Source organism: Lycorma delicatula, chromosome 10 (genome assembly GCF_047948215.1).
Source record: "Lycorma delicatula isolate Av1 chromosome 10, ASM4794821v1, whole genome shotgun sequence".
Taxonomy (NCBI): domain Eukaryota; kingdom Metazoa; phylum Arthropoda; class Insecta; order Hemiptera; family Fulgoridae; genus Lycorma; species Lycorma delicatula.
In genome coordinates, this window is record NC_134464.1 from 91509385 (window position 1) to 91526853 (window position 17469).

At 29.7% G+C, this 17469-nt stretch overlaps 1 protein-coding gene across 5 annotated transcripts in view; it reads right to left on the minus strand.

The window, feature by feature from the left end:
- Positions 1 to 2297: 2297 nt before the first annotated feature.
- Positions 2298 to 17469, minus strand: part of LOC142331061 (protein qui-1) — an 889030-nt gene continuing 873858 nt past the window's right edge. For all 5 annotated transcript variants that reach the window (XM_075376703.1, XM_075376704.1, XM_075376705.1 and 2 more), the window contains 7 exons: positions 16471 to 16639; positions 13250 to 13448; positions 12921 to 13145; positions 11846 to 12057; positions 10059 to 10163; positions 5477 to 5561; positions 2298 to 4085 (listed from right to left, as the gene is read on the minus strand). In XM_075376703.1, coding sequence (XP_075232818.1) covers positions 4066 to 4085; positions 5477 to 5561; positions 10059 to 10163; positions 11846 to 12057; positions 12921 to 13145; positions 13250 to 13448; positions 16471 to 16639 — 1015 coding nt within the window. In that variant the 3' untranslated portion in view covers positions 2298 to 4065. The remainder of the gene's footprint in view (positions 4086 to 5476; positions 5562 to 10058; positions 10164 to 11845; positions 12058 to 12920; positions 13146 to 13249; positions 13449 to 16470; positions 16640 to 17469) is intronic.

Sequence of the window (17469 nt, forward strand, 5' to 3'; positions counted from 1 at the left end):
GTGTATAAAAACAAAACAAAACCAAAACTTCGGTAAATTAATTTTTTTAATTTAAACAAAATATTGTATTCAAAAAGAAACAAAAATAAATGTATATAAGAACAGTTTAAAATGTAAATATGAATGTAAAACACTATATAATGGGTAGATGATGGTTGGCTCAGTCAATAATTCTTCTTAATTGTAAATATTGATTGATATATATATATCAACTCTCATACTGGTTGCAGAATCAAAACTTTCAAAAACAGCCCCAGAGGTATTTGGTTGAATGGCCTCAGGAGCTGTTTAACGGTGATGTTACACTAACATTAAAATTTAAAATTGAACATTAAAATTTTTAATGTTCAATTTTAAACACTTTGTATTTAAATGTTGTATTTTAAACAAGTATTTAAAACTTTAAATACTTTGAAAAATCTTTGCAGTCTTATTAGAAAGTTGTATTGCATGCCAATTTTTCTCAGTTATTAGTCATACAACTGTCAAATTGTATTCACTTTACTACTATTCAAATGTGGTTATTAAAAGTACTAATGCTAGTATTTAAAAGTACTAAGTACAAACGCTAAGCTAAGCTCAAACTTAGTACCTCAATTGTATTGGCAACATTACTAACCTTAATTCTTTCAATTCTATTTCTGGCTGATGCATAACTCATATAAATTCTTTTAGATAACTCATATTTATATAAGTAAATATCAAAATGCAGCATAAAAATAACAGTAAACTGTTCTTACAAAATTCATTTTTCTACACTAATTATAGTATGCAATGAGATTAATTAAAATAGATGATTGTTTAATTACCAATAAAATTACATAAAAAAAGAAAATCACTGTACCTACTTTTAAATGTTAATGTGATGCAAAGTACATAAACATGATAAATTTGAGATGAGATTATAAAAATGATTCATAAAAAAAAAGGCATTCACACTAAAAGCCTGTGTACAGGTAGAAAATAATTATTTTATTCTTCTTTACAGGCTTAAATAATTTTTTTATCTTTTTACAGACTAAATAAAACCTGAAAATAATTTCTACAGCAATTTATATTTAAAATTTAATACAGCAATTTAATACTCTCATTAAAATTTTAATTTTTTCTTAAAACAAGTCATCTTCATTACTTCAACGATCCAAAATTCTTTAATTGTCAAAATACATTTGTTTAATCACAAACTTTTTACAACCAAATTTATTGTATTTTTAATTTTTCAATTTATCTGTAGACATTCCATACTGAAAAACAACATTTCCAAATTGTACAACATGCATTTAATGAATTTCAGCACTTGCTACAACTTAATCATAAAAATTAAACCAATGAATAATGGTTTTCTTTGGTGCAAATGGAACATGATGTACCCGTGGTTAACATTAGTATACCCCTATAACTCAACTTACCTAGAAATTTCAACTTTCACAGGATTATCACACGACATTCTTGGTCAGCAATGCATAATTACAAACCCTAAGTACAATAAATATAATATTTCACTAATCATTATTAAATAACCATTTCACTTAAGTAAATCAAATGCGTGATAATTTCCTGAAGAACTACGTAAAATATATAATTGATATCAAAAACATATATAGCAAGGAATGGCAAGGGAAAGTTATTTTTTTTAACTTTTCTAACAGCAAGAAAAACACATATGTTTAGTTGTAATCATTTTTATCAAACTCAAGTTGCACATCTATAATGAAATTATGAGATATGGAGAAGAATGTTAAACTTAAGGGAATGGTTACTGTTTTATAAAAAAAGAAAACAATTAAATTTTATATCAGTGATATTAATGATAATGGCGTGGAATATTGATAAAAATCTCACATACATAATAACTATAGTAATTTAAACAGTAACACAAATTTTACTATAAAGCATGACAAATAATCATAAAATTATTAGATATTTCTCGTCCTTCAGCATCAAAAATTATATAACTTACAAAACAAAATGAATTAGCTTGTAACAATAGGTGTATAATACTAAAACAGCATTAACAATGATTAATTATAAACAAATTAATAGATTGGTATATTATTGCTAATAATATTAATTTTTTATATTAGTATTAACTATCTATCATAGAACTAATTTTAGATTCAACATTAAATGCTATCTTATTTGGTATTTACTCATTAATTTATATTTTAATAAGTTATAACTTAAACAGTTACAGATGAATTACTTATAAACAATAACAAATTATATATATATATATATAAATCAAACAAAAATGTTACTATTGGTTTTTATCTGAAAGAAAGAACTGTACACTTATGGAAAAATAATAAATCATAGAAATATAAGAAAACATTATTTTGTCATACATAAAAAATATTAAAATTAAAAACTGATATTTTTTGAGCCAGTGAAAAAATATAAATAGTATAATATCATATTTTAATTTACTTACATATTATTTATATATATTTTTTTAAACTTTTTAAAGGTAACAAATTTTACACAATAATGTTCATTATGTTACACAGTGCAGACAAACATTCATTCAAGAGAAACATTATTAAAGCCTGTGCCATTTTTATAATTCATCAAAATAGCATGTTTTATTGTTGTTTGTACAAATTTATTTTTATGAAAGAAAGACCAGTGAAATAATTAGGTACAATGGTTATAATGACAATTATATGGTGCAATCATAGAGATAATTAATAAAAATAACACAATATGACAAAAGGGTTAATAATTAAAATGCCCAAAGATGAAAGACATATTAAAACAGCACAGACTAAGATGCCCTCCCACCAAAGCAATTAATATGATAAATATCAACATGATATAAAAATAAAAAAATTATGGTTGCCTGGCAACTAGAGACAATTTTTTATTTTTACACAATACAGTGTGAGATTATTTTGTCCTGCTTCAGACTATTAATGTAGAGTATTAGTAAAAACGAAAAAAATTTACGTAGATTAATCTATTCTACTACTGAGTCTATTCTACTGTATTGAGTCATTTTGATGTATAATTTTATTAAATGTTTAACATTCAATTCTGTGATATATTTGATGTATGTTTTACTTTAGAATTTGGCTAAGAAAGATTATCTGCTTCGATATTTTTATCTTACAGAACCAAAAATTGGGTTTTAATTTATTAATTAATAAATATAAAAAGTTGCTTATAAATAAACTTATTCTGTAAATTACTGAGAGTATTTTTTCTTGTTTTCACAATATCTTCATTATTTTTTCTTTTTGCTCATGTATTATATTGAGTAGGTGAAATTATCTATTGAACAACAGGGTGAATTTATTTAAGCCTAATTACAACTTCAACTAGTGTTAATTTAAAATAATTACAAGTGTCCTGAATCCCTTCCGGATAAAAAATAATTTTTACGTATTAATATAGAGATATTTATATAGAGATAGTACTAATTTGAATATATATCACAAATAAAAAAATAGTTTTATATGTAAAATTAAAATACTACATGAATTTACATAATTTTTTTTCACATTTCTTACAGTTTTGTGAGTTAATATAACACAGAATTAATTATAAGTTGTTAGGAAATTAATCTCACTTACAGTTTTGAAAGACTTCATGCTGAATAAGAATAACAGAAAAATAATGTAAAACAATAAATAATATAAATTTATATTAAAACACACGATTTGTATAGGCATTCTATGTTTTTTTGATTGACTGACCACTGCTTTGTAATCATATCACTCTGGTGAGAGAACAGCCTTATACATGTATTTTTTAACATAAAACTAATTAAGAGTAATACAAAGTTATATTTTAATTATATCTTACTTAATAACATTAAACTTATTACATTTACACTACATGATTAATGTGCATGTATATATCACAATAATTCTGACACACACACACACACACACACACACACACACCATATTTAAGTTACAAGTTTCACAAAATTACAATAACAACACTAAAGTACAATATCTAATTATTAGGTACATTAATTATTGCACTGAGAGTTAGACCTAACTTATGGAAATGATTGAATTCATAGATCACAATAGTTTGCAGGGCGCATGGTCCAAACATTTATGAGTCACCAGAGAAATCTATAAAAAAGAATATAAAAGAAATAAGATTATAAAAAGATTAAGACGAAGAAATTAGTACTTTAATAAAATACAACTATGACAACAAAATACAAGTATAAGAGATGAAGGTATGAAAAATTGATACAGGTTGAAGCTATGAAAAAAAGTTAAGAATAAAATAGGTAGATAGATTTTAATATTACATAATAAAATTTTAATTAATAAAAAAAATGCAATAAAAAGCTTTTATAAAAAAAATATTAAATTTGAAAATAAGTTAATTTCAACAAGTTAAGAAACATGAGTGAAGTAGTAAATTAAAGAAAAGCAACCTCAAAAAGCAGGAAATTGGAAGGCAGGGTCTAGAAAGATGTATTTGTATTTCATCTTTATTAGGATAATGTGAAGAGGCGGTTAGATGATAGGAAAAAATAACTTTTAAAACAAACTGAAATTTGGATAAAGGAACAAAATATTATGAAAGTCAGAAGTTTAAAACATTGCTACTGTACTAATAAAAAATTTAGTCCAATCACCAGAGAAATTACCCATGGCAATTTCACCCAAGTTCTTTATTATGTAGCTCTAGGTATTCCAAAACTTTGTATAACTATTTGTATAATTATTATTAGAGTAAACTTGAATTTGAATTTCTAGAAAAACAGACCTTTCCTTGAGAGAAGTAATTTTTAGATAATCACTGCTCTTTCCACTTTAGTATAGTATTCTCTCTAGACTGAGAGTAAGAAATGCTGGATAGTGTCTTTCACTGGACATGTAAGGCTAGTATACTGGCACAAGCACATTTTTAGAAATGATGATTTAACATATAGTCAGCCTCTTTTGTTATATATACATATAATTTTTATCTTTAATTCTATAAGGTCTGAGTTGAAAATAATAACTAACAGACAAGTAACACCTGCACATTGAATTATTAGAACTATAATAAATAATACAAACAAATTTTTGTTGTAATAGTAATCAATCCTAAGATTGGTTTGCAGCAGTCTTCCTCCTTCAGGCAGAGAATGCTAATCTCTTTGTTTTCATGTATGTTTTACACCCAACATTCGTATGGTTTGTTCAATAAACTCTAGTATTGGTCTTCCTCTTGCATTGTTTCCTTCAACTGTGCCCTACAATGGTGTGCAACAAACTGTTATAATATTGATTATCTTTATCAGTCATTAAACATCCAAGCACTCATACTGATGTATTTGAATGATTGTGATTGGTGTTCAGTTAATCCATTCAATACTAACAAAATATAATGTTGATTTCATTTCATACCACCTAAAAATTTGAAACAACTTTTTATTCTTAACCTGCTGTAGATATAAAATTATTTTCATTTGTCAATCTGATAAATTAATTTTAATATCAAATAACCAAAAGAGCTTTCTTACCAGCAACTTCTTCTAATGGAGAAGGAGGTTCATCATTTTCTGATGAATCTCTTCTACTGGATCGAGAGTTTTGTTTTGAAAGTGACTGAAATAAAAATTTAAGTTATTAAAGCACAATTCATACAAATTTTTATCAGTAAAACCTCATAATACTGCAACAAAAAAATTTATTTCTGAGAGCTTTTGACTAGCAACATACATCACTACAAATAATAATAGTAATTAGTACGTATACCAATTTAACGAACTGTATCCTAGCAGCAGAATATATAAAGTCATTAAAGATGATAAATTTTTAATGGGCATTTTTCTTTGACCCTATTGATAAAACATATTAAATAATCTAAAGCTAATGTTGATAATAAAGCAGGGCTCTGTATAATAAAATGGGTGAACAACATTATAAAAAACGCATTTTCTAATCTAAAAAAATATGTTTTAAAAATCAAAAATGAACAATTTATACTCCTCACTCTCAGAAAAAATACACATATTGAAAAATAGCGACAATTTAAGAAAATAATAAATTTAATAAAAATTCATAATTTTAATTTAAAAATATTTATTATAAAATCATAGTTAATCTCTGTATTAACTGAAACATTTATAATAATTTTCCTTAAATTTCCAAAACTGTTTGATCAGGATCTTGCAAAACCTGTTATTCCAAGTGTTCTTACTGTTATTCAGTTATGTTAGTTTTAATACTGATATAAAATCAATTTCTTTGAAGTATCTCCATAAGTAGTAAAATAAAAAAAATATTTAAAATATTTTTTAATTAACTGTTTAGGTTTATTTTTTTAAATTTTTTACTTAAATGTTTATTTTTTTAATGATTTTATTAAATTGTTTACTTTTACTTTATCCATTTAAAAAAAAATTTAGAAGACAGGCATATAACAATTACATAAGTAAAAATAAATTTGGTTGCTTAGAAACTGGACTAATCAGCAAATTATTATTTAAAATTTAAATACCTGATTCCCTTTGTATTACTTTCCCATCTACATAGTGCTAGTGCAGAGCTATAAGCCCTGGAAAAGAAAGAATTGTAATCAGTCCAATTTGAGTATATGCGGTTTTCACCAGAACTTGATGTTTTGATACCTAAGGAACCCAAAAAACTGGATGGAAATTTTCTGGATGTTAATGTACATATGTATGTGTGTTGGCTTCTCAATTACTTCTATGTATGTCAGATTACTTCTATATATGGGGCACTGATGCCATTAGATTTTCAACTTAAAAGGTCAAGGGGGTAAGCCTGTAGAGCAAGGTCACCCTCAGTATCTTGAAATTTTGCCTAAAAACCTTTTTGAAAAATCGCACTCCCACCCCAAAAATGCTTTTAATTAATGCTATGTTGTGATATCATAGGTGAGCGGTAGATTTAAAAAAATCTAGATGTTATTTAGAGCCTATGTGTACCTACACCCTACTGACTAAAAACTCCTAGTCTCAGGACTTTTTTCATGGCATCAGTATATGTCTTCTCTGATCCTAAATCTCCCCCGGGGTCTCGATCATTCATAAGAGACAATCCACCTCAGCGAGCTGTCCCTTCCTATTGGAGCTACTCACCCTTCCCCTATCATCTAACCTAAGATGAACTCCACGTCCGCGATGTTCTCCCCTACTGACATCTTTATCCTTCCACTGAAGTATTTTGTCACTAATAACTGTATCGCCGTCCCTTCTCGTCCTTCGCTTGCTGCACTTGAGTCGTGAACTTTTCGAATGCATTCAAATTATTTTCAGTACCCAGAATAAATAGCACTACCTAGCTCTTTCGGGCTTAACGTCTCTATACCAGCTTCCATACACCAGGGGTGTCATTCTTCGCACCCGGACATGGTGTGCTCAACTGCAAAACATACAGCAAGGGAGTCACGCCTCCCAAATCTGTGGAGATAAAATTCAAAGGCACCATGTCCAGTGAGCATCTCTTTCCCGCCAGGTCTGAAAGAATTGCGTCAACCAACAGAAATGGTCCAAGTCACAACTTTCTGCACAGCTTCTCAGTCGTTTCTGGCGTCTCAGATGCTGGAGGTTCTGACTCATCTGTGATATTGCATCCAACCACCAGTAAACTGGATGAAACCTACCAGCAGATCTTGGCAACAATGCTATCTCCTGGACTATAAGGTCTTGTAGGACTTCCGGCGACATCTGCCTTCCATTGCTAATTTTTCTGGTCACTTTTGAAACAACTACTGACACCTGTTTTTGAGTCAGTTGCGGCGGTTTTAATGGCCGGCTATCCTGAGTGAGTATGAATCATCTACCTCAAGCAGAGTCGCCAGACTGGCGGTCTCCTTCTGTAGGACCCTCCAGCTGCATCTGGATTGATCCCATCTGTTGTTCATGATTGTTGGATCGAGCACTGAGCTGTGTCCTCTGGCCTCATACATCGGTGTGTCATTATTTAAACACAAAACACTTGCGTCATCATAAACTCTGCGAGGCCCTCACCGTGTCTATTAGTATTTGAGCTGCTCGCTACAATGGCCTCACTAGTTAGGTTGCCCACCAAACTAACCTTCTTGGGTGACCTAGCAACAATGTCATGAAGTCTTCTCATATAAGCCCCAAACTCCGGGAAATCACAATTGGGGCTAACATATGCCCCTATCAAAAGGAACCCAGACAATTCGACTGCTAGTATTCTTTCAGCTCTATATAACAACTGCTATTCCCAACTGCTACTAACGTTCTGGATAGCCACGTCTCCTATTGCATCTGCACTCTACTTACTCTTAGCAAGGGTGTTTCTGTTGGTCTCAGTGGTGACCAGAATATCAACATCAAGACCTCTCGACAGCTCCCCCACTAAATCGTGGCAGAGTACACTACGATTTGCATTTGACAGGATTATACTAATCATGGCTGCCTTTGCCGCACATCACGCCTCCCGGGCGGTATTCGAGACTGTTGCAGTCTAAGCATCTCATCCCTCTTGACATTCTCTTATGTGATGGCCTTTGCCCCCACAGTTGTAGCATAAATCTAATCTGTTTGGACCCCGGCACTCGGAGCTCCTGTGGACCGAGCCCCAAGATCTGTAACATTTTTGCTATCTACTCTGTTATAGGTCCGGCAATGGACCCACCTGATACGAATTCTTTCGCCAACCAACTTATTAATCGCCCTTTGCATTCTGCATATCCCCGTATGTCTTCCTTACCAATGTGATTCAAAAATCTTCCTGCTTTCCAGTTACAATCACAATAGCGTCACTAATTTCTTGCTCGGTTGTGTCCAACGTCAATATCTTTGACGTGGGCAACCGTTCGCCGGTCTCTTCTTAATCGTAAATCTACTTGCAACTCTGCTGCCTTATCTCACAAGCTTGCAGTGAATTGCTCTGCCTTCTCAATGCCCTTAATTCTGATTTGAAGTTTTGTTATGAACTGGTTCATTCTTCATAAGGGAAGATTTCATTGTTTTTAATATCTCTACATATGATTTTCCTTGTGCCTGCCACTACAACACAGCTATCTTCTACTGGGGGAGTCATCCGTCTAACTGATTCCGATCTTGATTTTGAACATTCACTTGTCTCTGCAGATCTTGGTAACATCACCAACACCGGTCTTTCACTCTCTTTGAAAAAATATAACAGTAACTTCCATACTGCAAAACCAATTGGACCAGCTGGCAGTATAAACACTGGGCACACAGACTTAATCAGTACTCGCTTTAATGACTTCAAGATTTTATGTCTCCTTCAGAGGAACTATAATAAATTGTAAATTTGCTATGTTGAACTGTCCAGTCATCATCCTCAATAAGAGACGAGGTGTCACACACTACATCACTCAGTTTCAAGCTGTCATACTGGGGCCTGCCTCCATCAGTTCAACACAGCTTTAGCTAAAGCTGCATTCCAGGAAAGTCCTACAACTGTGTTATCAGCTTTTTTTTTAATGGTTTTACTAAACATTTAACTTTTACTTTTTTTTATTTAAAAAACAATGTAGAAGACAGTCTATAACAATTACATTGGTAAAAATAAGTTTGGTTGCTAATAAACTGGACTGATCAGCAACCTAAACTATTGTTTAAAATTTAAATTCCTGATTCCTTGGATTTTTAATGTAGTTGAAATAATTTTCTCCCTTTCAGAACTTCAAATGAAGTTACGTTATACAATTTTTTACTAGAAAAACTGTTTTTTTCTGTTTTTCATGGGAAAAGTCAGGATTTTTTTTTACCATTCTTTTTACATTAAGTGCAGTCTGTTTAGTTCCAATGTGAAGGAGATCACTATGCCTTCTTTAATAGATTTAATTTGAAAAAAAGGCTTAAGAGGGCAGAGTATATATGGATTGTCTCACGTTTTAAACCATTTATGTTTTATACATCTTTTAATAAAAATTCCACATTTTTCCAACAACTTGTTATATATTTTTAAGCATTAATAGTAAACAGTGCAGGTAGTACATAGAACACTGGTAATATTTTATTATTGTTTCTGTTAAGTTTTTTTACTTTATTATTTAAGAAATTAATTAAATAAACCTAACCGTAAATCTATTCTTAATTAAAAAATAGTTACTGCATATCTATTTATGTTTACCTGGAATATACGACGACTTCTTGGAGGTGAACGTTTGTTCCATAGAGCTTCCAATTGGTCAAAATGTTGCGACTGGACCAAAGCAGCTTGTTCAGGGCCAATACACTAAAAAGTATAATTACAAACATTTGAAAATAAATTGAACTCATAACAATATATAATATAAAAAAATATGTAATATAGAATAATATTATAATATATTTTATAATTTTTAATTATACAATATATATTACTTTTTATCACTATAATAATTATTCAAGCATTTTAAAACTACAATTTTTGTTTTGGGTTTAATTAATATCTGGTATTATCTTATATTTATTTCAATAAATATAAAATAATTTAGTAAAATTAATTCTCCTTTTATTGTATTTGGCTAAAAATTGGAGAAGCAATAAGATAAGGTAAGAAATATTGTGAGATTCTGTACTACTGGTGGAAACTAAGTTTCACGTTTGTCTTTAAATATAAAAATAATACATTTAATATCAGAAAAAAGGTTGAAAAAGCTCCTATTTCTTAATACACCTTGGGTCACCAAAAATGCATGAATCACTTTATCTTTTTGTTTCAGTCTTTGTCAGCCACCAGTAACTCAGGCAATTCAGTTTCTCCATCAAGTTTCTTCAGTTGTCTTTGAACAGGACTACAGTAACAAGTGAACTGTTTTAAAGTATCACATCTTCTTCAGATTCTTTTAACAATAATGTCTTGAGTATTGTAAAGTTACATGGCTGCCATTATATTAAAATACTAAATTTGTCTGAGTAGTAAATAAAACAATACCTGAAATCTAGATTACAGTACTTAACAACTCAATCTCATGCACTATTTGACACATTAGTCAAAACTGAGGTAATATTCTGTCTCTCTATATCTGTTTAATTCCTTCAGTATTCATACAGTTTTGAACAAACAACATATAACAAAGTAGCATGTAAAGATGTGAGATAAATCCTAATATAATGTCTTAAAATGTCATCTGAAGAGATGATAGTTTTGATTGGGCAAGTAATACTTTTCTTAAAACTTTAATATTTCATAGGCCCAAAAACGCTTTGTTATGGCTAGCAAAATATTTAACCTAAATTTTGGTTCCCACAGGGAAATGAAGATTATTCAAACACTGCTTCAAAAAAGTAATTATAGTTCAGGTGATATTGCCAACCTCAGAAAACAAATTAACCCATTCTGATAAAAAAGTAGTAAATAAATGATCAGCTGTTATTTCCAACCTATGGACAAAATTAGTTATTTCATGCTGTTAAAATTTTTTTTCACAATTCAGTCTATACATGAATCTTTTCAGAATTAAATTTTCTATATTTCTAATTGAAAAAAAAAACAATTTAATTAACCACTTAACAAAGTTTTCTTACGTTATAACCAAAAACGTATTATTTTTTAACCCCCAATTTTTGTGATTTACATCAGATTATTTTAAAACTAATGGAGTATAGTTCTGGGACCCATTTTTTAAATATTTTTAGGTTAAAAACCATAAACAACTAAAGTTGCCTCTTAATTTACCTTCCCATAATTTCACGAAGTCTTCCTTTCTCTGGAGGAACTGAAATCGGGGCTAAATCTTTCGCTAGCCATAAGGCCTATGTCTATATGAACTTTTCTGGGCTAAATTTTTCACTAGCTGTAAGGCCTATGTTTATATGAATTTTGTTCTATTTTTACCTATAGAATCATCTGCCGAGAGATTGCTGTATAGTTTTGAATCACTCTGTATAAAATAAATACCTATAACACATTAACAATTTAAACTTGATAATTACCTGAGATCCAAGATCTTTGCTGGCAGGTATTTTTGAAATTTCTTCCATACTAGCAGAAACAGAAAATCTTCTTCGTAACCGTTCATCTACTTGAGACATCATAATAGATGAAGTAAGATGGCCATATTTTTTTTGCCATGTATATGTATCAAGAGACACTTCTTTTTTTAACAATCGTCTCATTGGACGTTTTGGACCACTTGGACGAAGATCTGAAATATTAAAAAAAATTAAATCTATTAAATTTTCAAAATAAATTTCTATTGTTATTAAGAATAAATAGAAAGTGTTAATACATATAAAAGATTAAAAATATAGAACTGCTCCATAGCAAAGGGATTTATACTGCATCTCAAAATATAATACTTCACTATAAATACAATATAAGGATCTGTTATGAAGTCTACATATAATTCATTGCCAAAAATTAACCAATCAAATCTTTGCTAAGTGAAATATTAAAAACAAGGAAAATAAAAAACGTGTCTGCAAATAAAAATATATATAAAGTTATAATTATTAAAAATCACTACAACTTTTTTTTTCTAACCTCCAGGACTACCGTTAGATATTGGTTCAGAGGATGAGATAAATGATTTGTAGTGTGTGAAAATGCCAAGCCTGACCTCCGAATGAAAGGCCAAGATGCTACCACTCGTACTATGGAGGCTGGCAAAAAAAAGCTACGTAAGTCACACTACTAACTTGGTAAAAATTAATGTACTATACTAATTCAAGAATTACAGATTATTGTATAAAATACATAATCCAATTTACAGATTCATAATTTTATACATTATATAGGATCTTTTCTGAAACATTATATTTTAATCATTTGAAAAAAAAAAAGGAATAAGATTAAAATTTGTAATCTTTTGACAAAAATAAAGATTATATTCATAATAAAACAAAAATATAAAACTTAATTTAAAAAAAGAATTCAAGAGTAATTAATATGTATAAAAAATGCTTAGTTTGTAAATCAGATATTAAGTACATCAAGTAATGGCATCCCACAATTAAGTTAATTGAATGCATTAAAACAGAAAAATTCGATAAGAAAATTATTACTCACCTTCAATTTCTTTGGCAGGAGCAACATATATAGGAATTTTAACATACGTTGCAGGAGTATTATGAAGGCAAACGATTGGCAGGTGTCTATTTTCTAATAAATGTACAGCTACTCGAGTTACATCTGTTGACATAACAATATTAAGTATTGGTAGATGAAGTTGTAGAGTTGAAAGTGGTACTCCTTTTTTTGTATCCCAGGCAATTATTCTTTTATCTTCTGAACCTGAAAAATTAGACAAAATGTAATTTAATATTCTAATTAACTTATTGAAAATAAGTAATATGATGCAAACATTTTAATGAAGATAAAAATGAATTAATATTTACCAGATATAGCCACTGATCCATCTGCAGCTAGTTTTACACATGTAACATAACCAAGATGTCCTGTAAGAAGGTGCAGATCATCACCGGTTTCCATATCCCACACTATAAGATTTGCATCTCTTGAACCAGAAACAACTATTTTTTTATTTGTCACTGCTACAGCAACACATGTAACTTGGTCAGTATGACCAACCAATACCTAGAATAAAACAAGGAGAATATAGAAAACAAAAAACAACGTAACAAAAAAAATTTTATATTAAAAAGTTGGGAATTTCAGAAAAATTAACTCATAATTTTTACCAAGGAGATGTGTATGACAAGGAGATGCCTTTTTAACAGTACTTTACCTGGCTTTACCTGCCTTTTTCAGTGTGTGGTAAAGAGTAAGAATACCAAATGAGGCTTAAAACTTGTAGTAAACATTATAATTTCAGCATTTAAGGATAATATAATAGTGTTGGCAAGGGTCTAAAAAACTTAAATGAAACTGCTGTGATACTGATAGGTTAATGGGTTTACAATAACGAGGATAAAATCCAAAATTGTGCATTTTATAAGATATTAAGCATATCAAGAAAATTAAGCTGGAAATGAAAATTTCCCCCTTTTTTCCCTTTTCCCTTTTTCAAAATATTACATGAATTCAAAAACTTGGGAAGGTTATTAGTGACAATTAAAATTTATTTGTTTAGAGTATGGCATCGAATCGTAACACCAATTACAGTCAAAAATTACAAAGATTTAACAAATTAATATATGCCACTGATTCTGGAGTCGCCATCAGGAAATTTTCAGGATTTCCTTCATAAGCTGTCCTAGGGCAAACTTCTGTGATGTGTTTTACAGTTTGATTTTCACCACACTCACAAAGGAGCATCTGTGTTTTACTCCGTTTATACAGGAAATAGGCGTACCTACCATGCTGAGTAGGTGTTAACAACTAAAAGTTTAACAACTAAATTCTAGATAACTGTTGATTCATGAGAATATAAAAATAAAAATCCACTTGCAAAAGAAATGCAAACTCATAAAGGTTTCTTATATTCAAAATTAAAATATAAACCTGTAAACCAACAGTTTCTTTACAAAACCTACAAAGCACTTAATAGTGGTACTAGGCTGATAGTTATAAGGTTAGGGACTAATCTTTTCCCATACAAAACTGTAAACTAATCATAACTGATGATTTATTCCTTGGCTAGATAAATATACTAGATTTTTAACACATCTTCACCTTGGTCTGATTTATTTTTTAGCTGGAATCATAACCAGTGGAAGATGTCAGATTCTATATCAAGTCTTTAAACAAATTTTCAAACTTAAGTTGTGCACAACTGGATTTCTGAATGAACTAAAATTTAGCAGTATAAAACACATTTGACTTAGATGAGCAAATTTTTGTAGTGTATAAGATTATCAATATTAGTTATTAATCAATGCAACCTTTTTATATTATACTTTATTTTATGGCCTAATAGGCGATTCAGCCATTAGGCTTGCTGCACAACTATCAGTCTAGAAACAGAGTAGAAACCAAATAATGATACAGACAGCCTGCCATCATATCATACCAAGGGTGCACTTACTGGTTCTACAGGTTTGCCCATCTTCAGTATGGACTACAAAGAGTTCACCAATGATGATAACCAAACAATGTTAAATTTATTTCTGTAGGTTTATAAACCTACAACAATGAGAATGAAAATGAAGTAATCAAAGATCTATCTATAGAAAAGTTAGATCTACCCATTGAGGAATCACAGCATGAGATAAACAACTCCACCAACAGGATAGCGCAAAAGGCCTCCTCTGTGCAGCAAACACTGATCCTGACCACAATTCCTCCAGAAAACAAAGCATTTTTTACCACGGTAGTAGAAACATATAATTGATCAATGGTTTTAAGTTGATCAGCTTAAATATATGTGGTAATAAAGCCACAAATTAAAATCCATTTGAGGAAAAAATATAGGGATCCTAAAAGAATAACTTTGCTCATCCTTGGAATTAAACTTCCTTAAACAGAACAATGTTATATACTGTAATTTTTGAGATAGCTAAATTTAGTGAGAAGCATGTAAAAACATTAAATTTAAGATATGAAATGATACAAAACTTACGGTTATCAATGTTTAAACAACACCTAGTATTTTGTGAAGTTGAATATTCATACTGGGGGTGTGAATCACTGTAATTCAGGATGTCCGTAACGTCAACTTAAGATGCTGCTTGATCAATGAAAATGTGCTTGACAGCTGATTATGTATTGATAGTTGGCTATCTAATAAATAAAAGATTACATCAATCTATCTAGTTCACATCATAAGACTCTGGCAGGAAGAAAACTCTGAATACATTGATTACTGCCAAGTTCATCCTACAGCTGATGACACAATAGAAGAAAGACATGTTATGATTTATTAGGAATTGTTGGATTGCATAATTCAGGATATCATATTTTCAGCAAATCTCAGCTAAAAATAGGAAAAAATAGGATTTATGGATACAGTACAGTTACTAAAGTTTAGCTATCACAATATACTGACAAATCTTCACTAAGGCTGAAAAAAAATCTCAATACATCAAATGTAATGCTGACTTTTTCTTTGAAGCTAAAAGGATTAACCAGACAGACTCTATTATTAGATATCTAGACTGTCTAGAAGTGAAGAAATATCTCTGAACAGGTGAACAGGAAAAGGTCTGAAGTGTAAAAAGAAAACTATTGGATTCCTTCACTCAAACACTGAGCTGATGAACAATTTGCATTTGATTAGTGATTTTTTTACTCAAAAAGTAGAATTACTGCTTCATCACCCTCAATATTTTTTGCATTGCATCTACAGACTAATCTTTGATTAAAAAGGAGGAAGAATTTGTAATGATATCTAAGAAATGTAAAATCTTGCAACTGAATGTAAAATTAAGCCAAAGATGCATTTCACCATTGCTTTTAGAAGAAAAGAACTGCTCATAAAAGTGTTACGATAAGAAAGGTGTGTACTTTGAGGGAGACAAAGGTCAATTAATTATAAGTTCGCCTAAAATTTTAAATTTTGAACAGGACAATTAAATAATAAAATACTTCTACAGTAATATCAAACAGTAGAATAGAACAGTATAGTTCAAACAGTATAATACAAGTAATAACATACTTCTACTATATTTTTACCAAACTTCACAAAAAGTATATTAATAACTGAAGTATACAGGATTACCTGAGTAAGTTTTCCTCCAATAATATGCCATACTTTAAGAGACATATCTCGAGAGCCTGTTATTACATGGAGTGAATCAACAGTTAAAACAAAACATGTTATCTCTTCGCTATGACTTACTGTGAATCTTTCATCATCTCTGTGGGTTGTCAGTGGCCAAATTCTTAAACTGTAATCAAAAAATAAAATAACCATTATTTATTTTAAAAGAAATAGAAATTTGAAAAACAGCAACTATAAGAAATTTAAAGGAAATAAATTAACAACAAAATGCATGAATGTAATTCTCAGAAACAACACTAAGGAATTATAATCTTAAGTGAATAGAATTATATTTAATTCAAAATAAATTTTGCTAGGATTTTCTTGGTGAATTACAATAGTCTGGCTGCTCATCTTCGTAGCTACATTGTTAATTTTCTAAGACTGTTTTAAACTGTTGCTTCATTTACAATGGGGCCATAAAATAGCACATAATAAATAACTAAAATTAAAAATTAATATTTCCAGCATTACAGCGATATTAAAACCGTTTCAATTTAATACTTATTGGAAAAGTTATAGTTTTATTGATTCCTAAGCTCAAACGATTTACCTTAATGGACTGAGAACTCATGTGAATAAAAGTATTGGAGAATTAACTAAATGCAAAATGTAATAGATTAAAAGGTGTTAAGAAAAATCAACTGCTGGGGAAAACAAAATGAGTAAAGAAACTGAATACAGCATAATCTATAATAACAAAATTGCAGAAAGTATCTTGTGAAAGAAAAAAATATTTATACAAAAGAAAATTACTGATAAGAACAGGTTGTACAAGGAATAATTGGTAAATATTACAGAAAAGGAATAAGAGGAGATACAGATACCACCAACCTTTGATGACATCTACAAACTGCTGACAGAGAAAAGCATATGGTAGTAAAAAAGTTTTATATTATCCAGTAAAAACCAATTTCACTTGTGTTGGAATATTCAAGGTCAATAAAAATAATTACA